This window comes from Microcaecilia unicolor, chromosome 4, assembly GCF_901765095.1.
Source record: "Microcaecilia unicolor chromosome 4, aMicUni1.1, whole genome shotgun sequence".
Taxonomy (NCBI): domain Eukaryota; kingdom Metazoa; phylum Chordata; class Amphibia; order Gymnophiona; family Siphonopidae; genus Microcaecilia; species Microcaecilia unicolor.
Window position 1 is genome coordinate 365,856,845 of NC_044034.1, and position 18,485 is coordinate 365,875,329.

The window sequence follows — 18,485 nt, forward strand, 5'->3', positions numbered from 1 at the left end:
AAGAAATAAACATGGTATAATGGGACAGAGTCAGAATTTGCTTCATTTCTTTGAAAGCGTGAATAAACATGTCGGTAAAGGTGAGCTGGTTAATGTAGTGTATCTAGATTTTCGGAAAGCTTTTGACAAAGTTCTTCATGAGAGACTCCTGAGAAAATTAAAGAGTAATGTGGATTAGGAATTAGTTATTGGACAGAAAACAGAGGGTAGGGTTAAATGGCCATTTCTCTCAATGGAAGAGGGTGAATAGTAGAATGCTATAGGGACCAAAATGATAAAGGAAATGGAACTCCTCCCAAATGAGGAAAGGCTAAAGAGGTTAGGGCCATAGGAGCCGACTCTGTGGGTGCTGTGGGTGCTTGAGCACCCCCAATATTGAGAAAATTCCTTGTATGTGTCGAGGGAGGGGTTATTTCCATTGGGCTTAGCACCCCCAATAATTACGAAAAGTTGGCTCCTATGGTTAGGGCTCTTCAGATTGGAAAAGAGACAGCTGAGGGGGGATATGATTGAGGTCTACAAAATCCTGAGCAGTAAACGTGAATTGATTTTTCACTCTTTCAAAATGTACAAAAACCAGGGAACGCTCAATGAAATTACATGGAAGCATTTTTAAAACAAATAAAGGAAATATTTTTTTCATTCAAAGAATAGTTAAACTCTGGAACTCATTCCAGGAGGATGTGGTAACAGTGGTTAGCGTATCTGGCTTTAAAAAAGGTTTGGAGAAGTTCCTGAAAGAAAAGTCCATAGTCTGCTATTGAGATGAACATGGGGGAAAGCCACTGCTTGCCCTGGGATTGGTAGCACGGAATGTTGCTACTAATTGGGTTTCTGAAGGTACTTGTGACCTGGATTGGGCACTGTCGGAAGAAGGATACTGGTCTAGATGGACTTTTGGTCTGATCCAGTATGGAAATTCTTATGTTCTGTCCTGGGACTGATGCTATTTAAGATATTTATAAATAATTTGGAAACCGGAACAAGTGAGATTATTACATTTGCAGAAGGAGAACAATAGGCACTGCACCCACAAACTCCACAAGGAACAGATGGGGAAGGCACAAGAAGGACTCGGCACCACCAGGTTTAGCACCCCTGAGCACAGTGGAACGGCCAACACCAATTCTAGCCTCTACTTTGTTCTCAAGAAGGGAAGGACATTGGCCCCAAAGAACTGTTGCCTGCAATATCCACTGGACAATGTCTGTGCACCCCCAGGAATCTGGGTCTGCAGCTTACTCAGTCTGTTTGTAGTTGCTGTACCAGGCCACATGTCAAGCCAGAGAAATACTGAGGCGTTGAAGGCAGCCTCTGCCCCCTATAAAGGGAATGAAGTCAAATCTGAGCTGTTTTTCTCTGGCTCCATCTGCTGGCTGGGGTACATTACCCACTCGTCTGAACTGGTCTGGTACAGACAATAAGGGAAGTGGTATTTTCTCATATTTTTTATTTTATTTTTATTTTTCTTACATTTGTACCCTGCGCTTTCCCACTCATAGCAGGTTCAATACGGCTTACATATTATATACAGGTACTTATTTGTACCTGGGGCAATGGAGGGTTAAGTGAACCTTCCTCTATACAACTTTATACCATAGCCTTTTACCCTTGAAATTCCTCAGCTACAGAAAATGTCCCCTTCCCATTACTACTGAAGCTTTTCAAATATTTATTGTTTATTATTAATTGGAATGTGTCTATCATATTCCTCTTTCCCTTCTTTCCTCCAGTGAGTACATTTTGAGTATCTTTGTAGAGTTTGTATTCTGGGCACTACATCCAGCGCTATCCTCAGAGTAAAGCAAATTGAGGTGACTCCGCTGGAACCCAAGCTTTGAAGGAAGATGCCCTGCCCTCTGACATCACAGCAGGGAATTCTAAGAGCTCAATATTCAAAGACCCATTCAGCAGGTTAAATGTATCCAGTTATCTTTACATAAATATTAAGCTGAAACCAACTGGACTGGTTTTCAGTTAAAAATTCTCCTAGATCTAGAAAGTCAAAATTTGACTGGATAGATGTGAAGGGGTGTTTAAAAAAAAAACGTCCAAGTCAGAATTAAGACATCCTGCCTATAATATTTTTAAAAAGTGTCCATTTCACAGCTATTGTTCAACAGGAAATATGTCCATATTTTCTGTTCAAAAATATGTAAGGATGTCCTTACACTGGAGACATCCATCCTGAACAACCATTTTACAATCTGAAACGTCTGCCTAGGTAGCAATCTTATTAAAATGGGCACACAGTCATCCTTGGAGGAGTAGCCTAGTGGTTAGTACAAACCAAAGGACACGGGTTTAAATCTCACTGTAACTCTTTTTTTTTTTTTTTGGGGGGGGGGGGGGGGGGGGGGTAAATGTGATTCCTTCCAGGAACAGAAAAATAGCTACTGTTCCTGAATGTACAACACTTCAATAGCTTTCAGGCTTGGAGGTGTCTTATATCTTTAGGTACAGCAAGTATTTTTCTGTTCCTGGAGGGAGCCCCAGGAAAAAAAAATCAACAGAGTTACAGAAGGATTTGAACCTATGTCCTGTGGTTTATAAGGCCACTACACTAACCACTAGGCTACTCCTCTGACCTACTTATTGCCTTTTTCAGAATGACTTTTAATACCTGCAGCTAACAGAGCCTGGTTTTCCTTTCTGGGTCACTTTCAGAGGACAGGGAGAAGGTGCCATTGGGGGATTAAGGAGGGGTTCGCTTAGCAGGGTTTAAAAAGGTCTGGACGGCTTCCTAAAGGAAAGTCCATAGACCATTATTAAATTGACTTGGGGAAAATCCACTGCTATTTCTGGGATAAGCAGCATAAAATGTATTGAACTTTTCTGGGATCTTGCCAGGTATTTGTGACCTGGATTGGCCACTGTTGGAAACAGGATGCTGGGCTTGATGGACCTTTGGCAATACTTATGTACTTATGATGCCTTAATCTTCTCCAGTGGTCAGCTGCTCAATCAGAGCACCTTTTTGTAACTTGGATGTAACTGAAACAGGTCTAGATAAAAATGTCCTTTTTTCTTCCCGTTCGAAAATCACTGTTGGGACATTCTACTTTTGAGCTCTCCCTGGTCCTGCCCAAAACACGCCCACAATATGTCCCCTTGCTATCTGGACGAACTACAGTGTGAAACGTTCAAATTCTGACTTTCTAAAATCTGGATTTGGGTGTTTTTAGGAGATGGATGGGTTGGGTTTTTTAAAGATATGTCCATCTGCTTTGAAAATGAGCACTTAAGTGTTGCTGAATTCCATGTTTAAAGTTAGCTGGTTAACACAGAAAATCGGTGATAATTTGTTAAGTAAGAAAAAATAAAAAGAATACATGGAAGACATGTCCCTTGCAGATTACAGTATGGGATCCCAATCATCCTTCTCTAAATCTCCCTTCCTCCTTTCTTCAAGAGAAAGTTTTACAGGATGTTACCAGCCTCCCTTCAACAGGATCCACTTCCTCCAGGCCAAAGGAAAAAGCTGAGTGGGAGCACAACAATCCCTGCCACGCACGTTACAAAGTTTTGTGGGGGGAGGAGGGCCAATAGCCACCAACAAGATCCCCTTCCTTCCTGGCCAAAAGAAAATGCTGCTGGGAGCCTGACAGTGCCCCGCAAGACCCTCTCTGCTTCCCAGCCAAAAGTAAAGCACAAAGCATACAGCACAAGAGCTCCTGTCCTGCCCATCCCTTCAATATCATGAGAAAATGTCCCCTGCCTCCCCCCAGATGCTCAAATACATCCAAGCTCCCACCCTACACCCTTCATCAAGCCTTCCTAATCCCCTCAATACATTCCTAGGAAGAGTTTAAAGTTTACTATCCTCTTGATTGACTTCCGATGTTGCTATCAGACCAATGCTAAAACCCATCACAGGCAACCTGCCCTCTCAACAACATTTACTGATATAGGTTTATAAATTCTGCATTAGTGTTGCAAGGTTAGTAAAAATGTCCTATCAATTAATTCCCAGTCCTGCTCCCTGCAACCCCCTTCCCACCGTGATATTTAATCAAAAGTCCAAATGCCTCCAGGTCCCTATCCCAAACCCTCCTAGACCCCTAGGTCGAGTGGAGAGGAAGCAAAGGCTGGGTTTCCATCCTCCCAAACTGGCTTCCAGTGTTGCTCTCAATCAATTTTGACAGGATCTTGCATTCCTGAATTCCTGCTGTGAGATGTCCTGTCTTTTGCCGTAGTTTTCGCCATTACTGATGTTAAAAGATTCTGTATTACCTCTGTATCAGGAAATTGAACCAAGATGGAAACACCATACACAGTGTTTCAATGACTGCACTGCATTAATGTTATTACAGAGTTTGCAAAATCTACAACCTCACTAGGATTTAATTTGCTGCAAAATACTTCCTATTTCAGTAAGCAACAGAAGGCTTGTACGTAAATACCTGGCTTCACGAAGGACAATGAAGGAATACTGTAGCTAAAAATAAAGCCAATTTCTTCCAAATTTTCTCAAACTTTTGCCATGTTTTACTTTTTAAATTAATAGGGTCAGGCAGTACTGATGTCAAGCACAGCACTTTCTTTCTTATAAGGCAATCTTACTTCTGCTTGTTTAATGTAGGGCTGTTTTGCCGTTCACACACTGAAAGGATACACATGATCACTCTTAACCAGAAAATCACATCCAAAGAAGGGGCCCCACATGGTCTTGAAAACCGATGAGCAATGCCATCTCTGAAAATGTCTTCTTTTAAGTAAATGAAAGACATCAAAGAATGGAAGGAATCCTCCTAACTTAAAAGCCATCTTCTTGCTCTCAGTACCTAGAGTTGAATATTTTTGTTTGTTGCCATGTACAATAAACTGTTTAAGAGATTTGCTCTTTTAGAATGCTGTTCTTTCACTGTCTTGACCCACAGGACAGGTTTATGCAAGCGTCAAGGTAAAGGTCAGGCACCTGATTCAAGAATAAAAGTGAATATAGAAAGAAAAGCTGAATCCTTAAGATGACTCTTCGTTGCGCCCTTCCCTGCCTTCACTCTGCACTGCTTGGGTATTATTAATCCATTTTTAGGCCTCAGGAAAACACGCGTATTGGGCCTTCCCACCATAATAATCACCACTGCCAAAGTATGGTGAAATTTGGTCATCCCTGCTAATTTCCTCTCCGTGACTCCTGCTAAACTAGTCCAGTATAAGGAGTGGTGCAGCCCTGGAACTTGCCAGTATACTATTGACAAAGCTGTGGTAAAGAAACTCAACACAGAACCTTATTAAAACTTTCAACAGAAAATAGGATAGGAAAAAAACATACCCTGAAATCACATCCTCTGTGAATATCCCCTAGTGAAACAGCAAGCTGTGAATATCCTTGAAAAAACCTTCTTAATCAGCCATTCTCCTGAAGATGAACATCCACCTTAAGACTGTCAAGAGAAGGGCAATCATGTTGACATCCTGCCCCTAAACTCATGCTTTATCGTTCTGCAGCTTCCTCAGGCCATCTTCCACTATTTCACTTCCACTGAAACTATGGACATCCTGGCTCAATGGACTCTTCAGTCTATCAGGAGAAATGTAAATATAACTGGTGCGCCTCTAAGCAGCCTAATAAACATAGCAAAAATCAAAACAGTTCAACATCTCAAGGATGGAATCTGTTACCCTTAAACCCTTATGTAGGCACTCCCACTCTGTGAAGAACCAAGAGGACCCTAAAGAGACAAGATGACCAATGTGGGTATGGGCCAGAGACCATTCATGATTCAAGTGATCCTATTTGGTAAGACATAACCATTCAGTAAGACAACAGGGAACACTACTGGAAGAACCCAAGGACAGAAATGCATCTATGATAGATTCTTAAAGGTAGTTTCCTTAGAGACCACTCCCCAAGACTCTATGGGTGGCTCTGAAAAGACAAACCCTCCCAGCCAGTGGAGAACATAAACCATCTTACTCCCCGACAAACAAAAAGGAAGAAATGCAAGGCTCCCAAGTCTACCGCTAGGAGAGAACTAACCTTCAGACCTTTCCACCAACTGAAGCCACCAAATGCACTCCAAGGGTATTGAGGATCAAGAATAGGTCACCACAGAGCCTCCTGAGAATGGGGCTAAAACGAAGCAGGAGCCATCCAACAGATCTACAAGAATGCATAGAGTACCCGATCTCAACCATGCCAATCTGCATCCACATCATAGGAGACTGCCCAGAACATATTCAACAGGCAACAAGCATCAGTCCCACAGGACCTGTATGAGAACCAACACCTTGTGAAGGTGATGCAGCAATCCTAAGGGAAATAAGAACCCTGCCCCCAATTGTGAAAAAGAAGAGCCAACCAAACCAGTCCCAGGCCCATGAACAGCAAGGGGTGAGGGAGAGGGCCTTGGGTTGACACAGCAGTAGATGGTAGGCCAACAATATCAGGCACTTGGGGGAATCACTATTTCATTCAGAGCTCAGCTGATGCATGGCCATGAAGGACAAGTAGTGAGGACCTTCCAAAACCACCACGGTATGAACATTCTGCAGCCGAAAATGCCAAATATCCCCATGCAAATGAAGACACAGGTGTCCTCAGAATTTTGAGACACCACCATGAAAAGAAGACCCAGATGGCTACAGCATTACAACAACCCCTGGAATACCTGGGAACTTAGCCCTCAAAAACTGACTGAATTTTGGACACGAGCATAGAGGACTGGTAGGCCCTCCTCCCAAAAGAGTCCAGGGTTCTAGATTCTCGTCCCGGGGGCGCCGAGGCAAAATCCCTAGAACTACTTGCTCTCTTGAGAGCAGAATCCACAACCATAGAGTCATGAGGTAACTGCGTCTTCATCAACTCAGGTTCTCCGTGAATCCGATACTGGGACTCAGCTTTTTTGGGAATGGTGGGATTAGTTAATGGTTTCATCCAGTTCCTAAGCAATGTCTCCTTAAGGACATTATGCAAAGGAGCCGTGGACGACTCCTTAGGTGGCGAAGGATAGTCAAGGATCTCGAGCATCTCAGTCCTGGGCTCATCCTCAGTTACCACAGGGAAGGGAACAGTCACATACATTTCCCGGACAAATGAAGAGAAAGAAAGACTCTCCGGGGGAGAAAGCTTTCTTTCTGGTGAAGGAGTGGGATCAGAGGGAAGACCACAAGACTCCTCAGACGAGAAATATCTGAGATTCTCCTCTTCCCCCCACAAGGCATCCTCCTCGGTGTCGGACAAAAGTTCTCGAACTGCAGTCCGAAACCGGGCCCATCTCAACTCCAAGGAACCACGTCCTCGATGACGACGTCGAGAGGTCGACTCCCTTGCCGGCGGCGATGAAGCTCCCTCCAACAACATCAACGGGGAGTCGACCCGGGTGGCAGCCGAAGCCGATGCCGCAAGCGGAGAGCCAGCCGGCGCTTCCATCAATGGTACCGAGGGCGCAAGCACCCCCGGTACCGGCACAGACTGACGCAGCAGCCCTTCCAGAAGGCCTGGAAGGATGGCTCAGATGCGCTCATCCAGAGTGTCTGCCGGGAAAGGCTGTGGGACCGGGGCAGGAGTCGGAGGCAGAATCTGCAAAGGGCGAGGAGGCAGTACCGGGCTGTCTGATGACAGACACCTCGTGAATGGAGGGCGAGCAGTCCTCCCGGCATCGACGCTTCTTGGGTGCTGAATCCTTCGACGCCCCGGAGCTCCTGGTTCCATGTCTGGAAGGAGACCAATTCGTGATGCTTCTTAGCCTTCGCTCGAGGCACGGCATCAGTACTCCTCAGTACCGACGAGGAGGACATGGAATCCACACGCCTCCTCGGGGTCGGGTCCGAAAGAGGTCGGTCCTGATGGGCCTGCACAGCAGGAGCCTTCGAGACAGGTGGAGACCCACTCGATGGCTCACTACTCCCAGCGTGCGGTGGTCTGCGGACAGCCATTACCTGCACTCCCGATGTCGATGCCATCTCCAGTGCCGACATCGACGCCGTCGACCTCGGTACCGCTGTCAAAGTCAACGCCGAAGTGCTGGGCAAAGCTCCAAACAGATGGTCCCGCTGAGCTTGTCTCGATGTCTGTGTCCACTTTTAAAGGTTGAGACACAACTTACATGCGTCTGGGCGATGGTCGGGCCCAAGGCACTGGATACACCACGCGTGGGGATCAGTACCTGAGATTGTCCGGCTGCACCGACCGCACTTCTTGAAGCTGCTGGGAATCCTCGATGTCATGGACAGAAAAATAGCGGCGGCAAAGTCAAAGTTCTTGATAGTGCCAAAAAAGAAGGGCACAAAAATGAGAAGCACATACGTGCGGCCTAAGAGGGCCACGACGACAACGAAAAGAAACTTAAGAAGGGACATGAACCTAAAAATATAAAGGATGATACTTTTTTTTTCTTTAGAAAAACAGAGCAAAAAAAGAAAAAAATGAAGAAAAAAAGGCAGAAAACCCGCGAAAAACGAAGGCTCTTTTCACAAGGGCACAGAGAGAGACCAAAAAACAGCCGCTCCCTTACCGCGGAAAGAAAAAGACTGATCGGGACTCTCGCACAATGGGCAGGAAGATGGCCGCGCATGCACACGCTCGAAGGCTCTAGCAAACTTTTGTTGCAAGGAAGATTTCCGTTCCTCGGGGCTGCCGTGGACGTCACCCAGTCGTGAGAACAAGCAGCCTGCTTGTCCTCGGAGAATGCACTATATGTTAAAGAGGGAATTGAATCAAACAAAATAAATATTCTACATGAAACAGTAGTGTGGAATCCTTACGGATAGAAATTCCATGCGTGAAGGGAAAGAGTATACTGTTTACACGTTGTATGTGGCTTGTTCCCCACTTAGACTCTTGCAGATATAGCAGGTTAAAAATAAAGTTTAATGATTATTATTATTATTAGGGATGTATTACCATCCGCCAGGACAGAACAAACAGACAAATGAAGAAATGTTTACAGAAATTAGAAAAGCTGGCAAATTGGGCAACAGCATAATAATCACTGACTCTGATATAATAGTCTCTGACAGTCTGAAAATTCTGGGAGTTACAATCGACCGCAATCTCACACTTGAAAACCATGCGAAAAATACAGCAAAGAAAATGTTCCACGCAATGTGGAAACTTAAAAGGATCAAACCTTACTTCCCAAGGGAAATATTCCGCAGCCTGGTACAATCAATGGTGCTAAGCCACCTAGACTACTGTAATGCCATCTATGCCTGATGCAAAGAACAAATCATTAAGAAGCTTCAAACCGCTCAAAATACAGCAGCCAGACTCATATTTGGGAAAGCAAAATATGAAAGCGCCAAACCCCTAAGAGAAAAACTACACTGGCTTCCATTAAAAGAATGAATCGCGTTCAAAGTCTGTACCCTGGTCCACAAAATTATACACGGGGAAGCCCCGACCTACATGTCAGACCTTATAGACCTACCTACTAGGAACGCAAAAAGATCAGCACGCACATTCCTCAACCTCCACTACCCCAACTATAAAGGACTATAATACAAGTCCACATACGCCACCAGCTTCTCCTACATTTGTACGCAACTATGGAACGCATTACCAAAGGCCATAAACACAACGCAAGATCTAACTAGCTTCCGAAGGCTACTGAAAACTGACCTATTCAAGAAGGCATACCACAAACAACCATCCTAATTACTAAACAATAAGACTGATCATGAACGAGACAGAACCGATCTCTTATCACTTGACTGGTTAGCCTCACTGTACAAACACTACCTCTTCTACCCTAATGTCGAAAATTGATCTTTCTACATATGATGGCCCAACATATGCTACAATCCAATCTATTACCTAAGAATCTATTCGCAATACCTTAATGTATTCCTCCTTCATGTATGTACGCACTTGAATGAAATACCATTTGTAATTCTACTGACCGGAAATGGCAATCACCACTACGGCAAATGTAAGCCACATTGAGCCTGCAAATTGGTGGGAAAATGTGGGATACAAATGCTACAAATAAATAAATAAATAAATACATAAAATAAATAATGGGAGATTTCAATTACCAAGCAATATCACCAAGGGTAAAGATTAAGCAAAATCAACATTTTATACAAGATCAACTCTCTTCCAGTACAGGGTTAGGACCGACATGCCTAACACAACAGAATTAAGTGGAGAAAAAAGACCTCAGTACCAGAAGAGCTCTAAACATGCAGCATCAAGCTGCTAATAGAAAGCTCACATTAATCATAGGTCACAGAAAAAAAAATCCACTTATGGCAAAGCAACAGTCAAGTCCCCAACCCAAAGTGGGAATAAGTAGACAAATCAACCCAGTCGTTTAAACAACTTCCATGTCTGATTTGGCGGCTGATCATTTTAGCTTCTTTTTAACCATTTTCCTCATTTTATTGTAGTCGCCCTTTTGAAAATTGAATGCTGCTACAGTAGATTTCCTTAGTGACTTCGGTCCAGATATCAGCTCAAATTTGATCATGTTATGATCAGTTTCCCAGTGGACCCAACACTGTTACCTCTCATATTTGCCCTGTATTCCCCTAGTGACTAAATCAAAAATAGCCCCCCCCCCCCCCCCCCTCTTGTCAGTTCTTGGACCAGTTGCTCCAAGAAGCAGTCATTTATTACATCTAGGAATTTTACCTCCCTTGCGCTCCCTGACGCAACATTTATCCAGTCAATAATGAGGTAATTGAAATCAAAATTCAGTACAAGATCAACTCTCTTCCACTACAGGGTTAGGACTGACATGCTTAACACAATACATGTTATCATGTCCTTTCACAGAGTCCCCAAACAGCCAGTGCAGGAAGGGAAAACATAATAATAACAAAAAAGGTAGACTGATAGAAAACATTAACACATGAAATAATTTATTGGTGTGAATCAAAAAAGAAACCCGACGTGGCCACGTTTCGCCTTCAGGCTGCGTCAGGAGTCAAAACTAAGAAATAAAAACATAGATATCAAATCATCAAACATACGTCATATATATCAACTTTCATTATAAAACATTCATATGTGTCATTATATTTTCAAAATAATTTCAAATAAATAACAAACAATATCAATATAGATATACTGCATAGACTACCTACGATGCTTTACAATTTGAATATTGTTTTAATTCAAATCTATCTCCCGTTGATGGGTGAATAAAATATTTTGTTTTTAAATTCACATTACAAAATGTGCAATTTAAGCATGGGTAATGTCCCCATACTGGGTCATTTCTAAAAGGTACTGGTAATGCTGATGGTGATAAATAATCTCTCAGATTCTTATTCCTTTTAAAAGCTATAAGTAACTCTTTGTCAGCAAAACATGGTATATTCTGTATCAATGACCAATGCTTTCTGAAAATCTTAATCAAATCTGACGACATATGGTCAAAATATAAAGAACATATAATCCTGTTCTCATTTTTACTCTTTTTTTAGGTATGTACATATATTTTGATCATTCACCTCCTTTCGCCATATGTTTTGTTGACAATTATGTTTTGATGAATTTTTTTACACGTGATTGATTTTATATGTTACAACATGATGAATTTCACGTTTTTTTAACTTTATTAACTTAGTTGAATATTCATGTATATTTTGATATGTTTATTTATATTGTTTTTTAATTATTTATTGTCATGTATTTTTGAGCTAATTTTTGCAATAATTTATGACATACATGAATGTTTATCATGATTGACACATATGAGTTTTTATATAATTGTTTGATATTCTTGGTTGACTGTATATCTATATTGATGTTGTTTGTTATTTATTTGAAATTATTTTGAAAAAATAATGACACAAATGAATGTTTTATAATGAAAGCTGATATATATGAAGTATGTTTGATGATTTGATATCTATGTTTTTATTTCTTAGTTTTGACCCCTGACGCTGCCTGAGGGTGAAACGTGGCCACGTCGGGTTTGTTTTTTGCTTCACACCAATAAATTATTTCATGTGTTAATGTTTTCTATCAGTCTACCTTTTTTATTATTATTCTACCATAGTAAGGAGACTGTTACCTTTTTTGTTTGCTTTTGGAAGGGAAAACATGCATTTTGTCACACTATAAATGTGCAATTTTCAATTTGACATATTTTATTGAAGTCATTGGTATTTTACCACACTTTATTAAACAGGGCCGTTATTTACTATAATGTTCATGCTAGGTTTTAGTGCATGAAGCCAAGCTTACAAAATTTATCAGCTTTGCAAGTAATAAAATTTTGCATGAAGTTTGCTACATGTAAATATTCAAATTTCAAAATGAATCTGTACTAACCCAGCACGCAAACATAGCTTTGGAGACTGGTTTTGGTAAAAGCAAAGTTCTTTGTAAGGTTCCTGTAGTTTTTCTAGCGAACTCATTTGCATCCATTGTGATAAAGTCACATCTAGGATAGTTGGGTTAAGGCAGTTTCAGTCTGAAATACAAGTCCCAGAAGGCATTGCAAGCAAGGAGCCAGGAGGTCAGATGAGGAACCCGGACTGGACTCCTAGCTGCAATGGGAGAAGACATGGGTGTAAGTTGTCAGGATGTGTAGATTGGCTGCCACTAGGGGGAAAGAGAGATAGGAAACCCTGTGTGCAGGAGCCCATCATTAGTCTAATGCTTAACTCAGCTGGTATGGGTGTGGGGGAAGCTAATGAGGGGAGAATGATTGGTTGTGAGAGCAGAAGCCAGGGACTGATTTTGCAGGTGGGAAGGAGTCCCAGGAGAGAGAAGCAGTTGCAGGCTGAAACCCCTTGGGTAAGAGAGGTCCCTAAAGTACTGAAGCAGGCTGAAATCCCTTGGATGTGAGGAAGTCCCAAAAGTATTTGCAGGCTGAAAATCCTTGGGTAAGGGAGGTCCCTAAAGTATTAAATTTACCAGTGAAGCTGATGCAGGGTGAAATCCCTTGGGTATGAGGAGTCCCTAAAGTATTGAACTCTCCTGAAGGTAAAGAGAGTAGACGGTAGAAACTGCAGCTTTGTGATTTAACTGTGATGATGAACTGAAAGAACTGCTTCTATTTGGAATTGAACTACTGCTTATTGTGCACTGGATAAACAGCCCAGACTGGAGCTGACTGTGAGCCTGTATTGAATCCTGATATGTGCTGATAGCCTACTGCTTAAAGGGGACTATTTGCCACATACTTTCAGGTGGCTTATATATGCTTAAGATTGAAGGTGATTGCTGCTGTTGGAACTGTGTATCAGATCTACTAGAAACCTGCATGGAATAAAGTCCTTAAGATTGAAGTTGCTGGTGGACATTTATTTCTTGATTATACCGGGAGCCTGTGGCTGGAGGAGATTGTTCTATCCTTGGCTGTACTTAGAGGTACCTGGTTACACCATAGAAAAGTGAGAGCACAATCACCGCTAACTCAAGGGAAATCCCACTGGTTAGTGCAATGGCCTCTTGTGTCTCTGCTGTGGATACTTACAGAAGTTAAAAACTACAGAGTGCTGGCTGCTGATTAGGCGCATAAACTAATTATCTAATTAGGTACTATCAATAATTTGAGTTAATTGGAAGCAATTAAGAGTTACATGTGGATCTGCCCTACGCCCTGTTCTATAACATACACACCTAAATTTTCATAGCGTGTAACTCCAAAGGGGCCTGGGCTAGTCAGGGGTGTTCCCAGATGTTAGGCACGATGTTATAGAATTCTGTGATTTATGCGCCTAACTGCCATTAGTCGGCAGGCGTAAATGCTCATGCCCAAAGTTAGGCGTGAAATACCCACTAAGCTACTATTCTGTAAAGGTCGTTCCACAACGAATACTAGCTTAGCGCGGTTCATCCTAGCGCCTAACTTTGGGTGCCATTTATTGAATTCCCCCCTGTATGTCAGGATTTTCGCCATATAAAGTGATCTATTCAGCTCATCCGTAACTGAATATTTCAGTCTGTGTTGGTTAAATAAGCCCTTCAGCCAGCAGTGAACAGCTCCAGGGTTTTCTCTTTGTTTCTGTTTTGAAATCTTTACCTTAACAAGGATCTCCAGTGGTTGGCTTGTACGAATTGGATGCTCCCTCCAGTTCAGACCAGTCAGAAGTTTCATGTAATCTATTTGTCCCTGGTCATTTTCATGCCTGAAAAGCAGAATATATAGACATAATGTTAAGGTGATGGTGTCATCTTTTCTAGGAATGGCAGATGTCTGAAAGCACAGTATTAGTTTACATTAGGTCCAGCAATACATGACAAGGACCGGGTATCACTGAGTAACTCCTTGAGGCTGATTATGTGATAGCTCAACAAACAGCTTAGTCTTTCTTGCATGTTAGCATCTTACGAATCATGGCAGGCTCAAAAGCCAGAGCAATCATTTTACTTAGCTTCAACACTCTCAGATATATACAGTTAACAAGAAATGTCACACATTTAAATAACTTGGCACCCCAACATAACAGCCTGGACAAAATGATCTCATACATCACTTGATAGGCACAGAAAAGGTAAAATACTCAGAGGCAGGCCCTTTTGTCAGGGGGCTATTTTGTCAGGGGCTTTTTTGACCTGGTACCAAATAACTTTTGCTTCCAAGATTTTCCTAGTCTCTGCCTGCCGCCAATCCCTCTATCTAATCATCTGTGTTTGTCTCTCAGCTCTTCCACGTTTATCTTCATCTTTCTCTTTTTGTCACATGGAGGGCAGTGCTATAAAGGAAGCCTATCTAGAAAGGAAAGCAGGTGTCCTCTTTATAGAATATTAGGGGTCCTTTTACTAAGCCGTGTAGGCGACTACGCACAACGCGTGTCAACGCGAGGCCCACGTGGTAATTTCATTATTTACACACATCCACTACACACGCTGTAAAATAATTTTTGTTTTTCTTTTCAGTTCCTTGCTGAGGATGTAAAAAAAATGGAAGCGGTGCAAAGAAAAGCTACGAGGATGGTATGGGATTTGCATTACAAGACGTATGAGGAGAGACTTGCGGACCTGAACATGTATACCCTGGAGGAAAGGAGAAACAGGAGTGATATGATACAGACGTTCAAATATTTGAAAGGTATTAATCCGCAAACAAACCTTTTCCGGAGATGGGAGGGCGGTAGAATGAGAGGACATGATATGAGAGTGAAGGGGGGCAGACTCAAGAAAAATGTCAGGAAGTATTTTTTTCACGGAGAGAGTGGTAGATACTTGGAATGCCCTCCCACGGGAGGTGGTGGAGATGAAAACGGTAGCGGAATTCAAGCATGCGTGGGATAAACATAAAGGAATCCTGTGCAGAAGGAATGGATCCTCAGAAGCTTAGCCAAGATTGGGAGGCGGGGCTGGTGTTTGGGTGGTGGGGCTAGTTCTGGGCAAGACTTCTACAGTCTGTGTCCTGAAAATGGGGCTAGTTCTGGGCAAGACTTCTACGGTCTGTGTCCTGAAAATGGGGCTAGTTCTGGGCAAGACTTCTAAGGTCTGTGTCCTGAAAATGGCAGATACAAATCAAAGTAAAGTATACACAAGAAGTAGCACATATGAGTTTATCTTGTTGGGCAGACTGGATGGACCGTGCAGGTCTTTTTCTGCCGTCATCTACTATGTTACTATGTTACTGTGCGCGGTGGAAACCGAGTGGTAATCGTCATTCTCTGCACGTAGATGATTACTGCATGAGACCTTACCACTAAGTCAATGGCTGGTGGTCTCAGACCCAAAATGGATGTGCACCAAATTTTTATTTTGCCGCATGTCCATTTTCAGCAAAAATTTTAAAAAGGCCTTTTTTACAGGCGCCATGAAAAATGGATCTGCAAGTGCCCAAAACACGCACCTACACTAGCACATCCCATTTTTCAGCACACCTTAGTAAAAAGGACCCCTTAACTCAGGTGCGACCACTTGTACCAGCCACAGAGCTGGTATGAATTCTCACGCCTAGATTGCTAAAAAATGGATGTAAATTATTGTCAGGCCCGCTGAGAAGGAATGTGAGCCTTTGTGCTCGATGGAGGAGAGTTCCTCCCCGAGCTGTCGGCCAACCCCGCGTTCCCCAGTGTCACCCTCCGTTCCCCAGGGGTTGAGCCGCCAGGTGTAGGACGTCAACAGCAGGAAGAACTGAGTCCAGAATAAAGTCCACGGGGCCCAGCCTAGCCATGGGAGAAACGAGGACCAGAAGCAGACAGCAGAGGAGACAGGAACGGGCAGAGGTCAGTACCAGGCAGCAGACAGTAGCAAGTCCAGGATCAGGCAGAGGTCAATACCAGGCAGCAAACAGTCGCAAGTCCAGAATGAAGCAGAGGTCAAAACCAGGCAGCAAACAGTAGCAAAAACAGAAGCACTGCAACTACCCAGAAAACTGAATAGAAGCCGAAGCGTGGAAGGACTGGAGGCAGGGCTTTAAATAGGGCAGGAATTAAGCCCAAACATGCACAGCTGTCTTCAAGATGACTGGCCCCACCGGAGACACCCTCAAGCCCAAATATGGGCTTCCTTCCTGAAGCTGCCCAGCTCCAAGATGGCCGCCCCAACCTATGGCGCCCACCTCTGAGATGGCCGCTTTATCCTGGAGATGCCCAAATCCAAGATGGCCGCCATATCCTCAGATGCCCATACCTTGCGTAAACAGGGAACATGACAATTATTGCATTCTATAATTCAGATGTGTAACTGTGTACCCCATCCATGCTGTGTCCAGACTCACGCCCATAGTGAAATTAAGTGGTAGCACATTTAAGCACCATTTTATATAAGAGCACAAAGCTGGAATATAATAACATAAAGATAACTTTATTATAGACATACATAGCTGCCTTTCAGTTTTGAAAAATCAACTTCTTTAAGTCTATTTTTCATATGATGGGCTAAGTAGCATGTGCATTCAAACATTTAAAAAGCTAGTATCTTTTTAATTAGTGGAGTGGAGGAGTGGCCTAGTGGTTAGGGTGGTGGACTTTGGTCCTGAGGAACTGAGTTCAATTCCCACTTCAGGCACAGGCAGCTCCTTGTGACTCTGGGCAAGTCACTTAATCCTCCATTGCCCCATGTAAGCAGCATTGAGCCTGCCATGAGTGGGAAAGCATGGGGTACAAATGTAACAAAAATAAAATTACAAAACAACATAAATCAGATAGAAAAGGAGGTTCTCTAGCTGAATAACTGTAATCTGTAAGGAAGTCTTTCAAGGTGGCCCCCAATCCCAAGGGTCATTAGCTGTATTTATTTATTTTATTTATTTATGGTTCATTTATATCCCACATTTTCACCCACATGCAGGCACAATGTGGCTTACAGAAAATTAGAAGGAATTACAAATTATGAAGATACAGATAAAGCGAAAAGGTAAAATTATGTATCATACCTGATAATTTTCTTTCCATTAATCATAGCTGATCAATCCATAGACTGGTGGGTTGTGTCCATCTACCAGCAGGTGGAGATAGAGAACAAACTTTTGCCTCCCTATATGTGGTCATGTGCTGCCGGAAACTCCTCAGTATGTCGATATCAAAGCTCCATCCGCAGGACTCAGCACTTAGAGAATTACACCCACAAAGGGACACTCTGCCCAGCTCACCACCGCCGAAACGGGGGAGGGGAATTAACCCAGCTCATAACCACACAAGTGGGGGAGGGGAATCCGTCCAGCTCATCCCCGCGGAGCGGGGGAGGGACACCACCCCGCCGATGCGGGGGGATCTGGCTTATCCTGCAACCGCAACCGCGGGAGGAGCTGACTGACCCTAACACCGCCGAAGCGGGAGGGGTACAAAGCTGCCCTACAGCCGCACGAAGCGGGAGGGAGTGCCGGCAGAATTTAAGTCTCAATCCAGCCCCGTAAAACGGAGGGGAGAGGAATGCAGCAGCTCACTGTAACACAAACTCGTCTCAACTCTTGAAGGATCCAAGTGAAAAAACTTGAACACGAAGTCCTCCTGAAGTAACTGAAGACTAAACTTGAACCTAAAATTCAACCAGAATATAAACAGTACAGATATCTGGGAGGGGCTATGGATTGATCAGCTATGATTAATGGAAAGAAAATTATCAGGTATGATACATAATTTTACCTTCCATATCATCATGCTGATCAATCCATAGACTGGTGGGATGTACCGAAGCAGTACTCACCCAGGGCGGGACATTGAAATCCCTGACCTCAACACTGAAGCTCCAAACTGGGCCTCCGCCCGAGCAGCCACAGTCAAGCGGTAATGCTTGGAGAATGTATGGGCCGATGCCCAAGTTGCCGCCTTGCATATCTCTTTGAAGGAGACGGACCCGGCCTCTGCCATCGAGGCCGCCTGAGCTCTTGTGGAGTGAGCCTTCAGCTGGATAGGCGGCACCTTCCCCACGGCCACATAAGCCGCTGCAATGGCTTCCTTGACCCATCTTGCCACTGTAGGCTTAGCAGCCTGCAGACCCTTACGAGGACCTGCAAACAGGACATTTCCGGAAATCATTGGTCACTTCCAAGTATCTGATGATGACACGTCTCACATCCAGATATTTGAGAGCAGAGTATTCCTCTGGGTAGTCCTCCCTACGAAAGGAAGGGAGACAGAGCTGCTGATTCACATGGAAGCGAGAAACAATCTTGGGC

At 43.4% G+C, this 18,485-nt stretch overlaps 1 protein-coding gene across 2 annotated transcripts in view; it reads right to left on the minus strand.

Annotated features, from left to right (window-relative positions):
- Positions 1-18,485, minus strand: part of EFHC2 (EF-hand domain containing 2) — a 169,557-nt gene that overhangs the window by 11,148 nt on the left and 139,924 nt on the right. For both annotated transcript variants that reach the window (XM_030199702.1, XM_030199701.1), the window contains one exon: positions 13,929-14,034. In XM_030199702.1, coding sequence (XP_030055562.1) covers positions 13,929-14,034 — 106 coding nt within the window. The remainder of the gene's footprint in view (positions 1-13,928; positions 14,035-18,485) is intronic.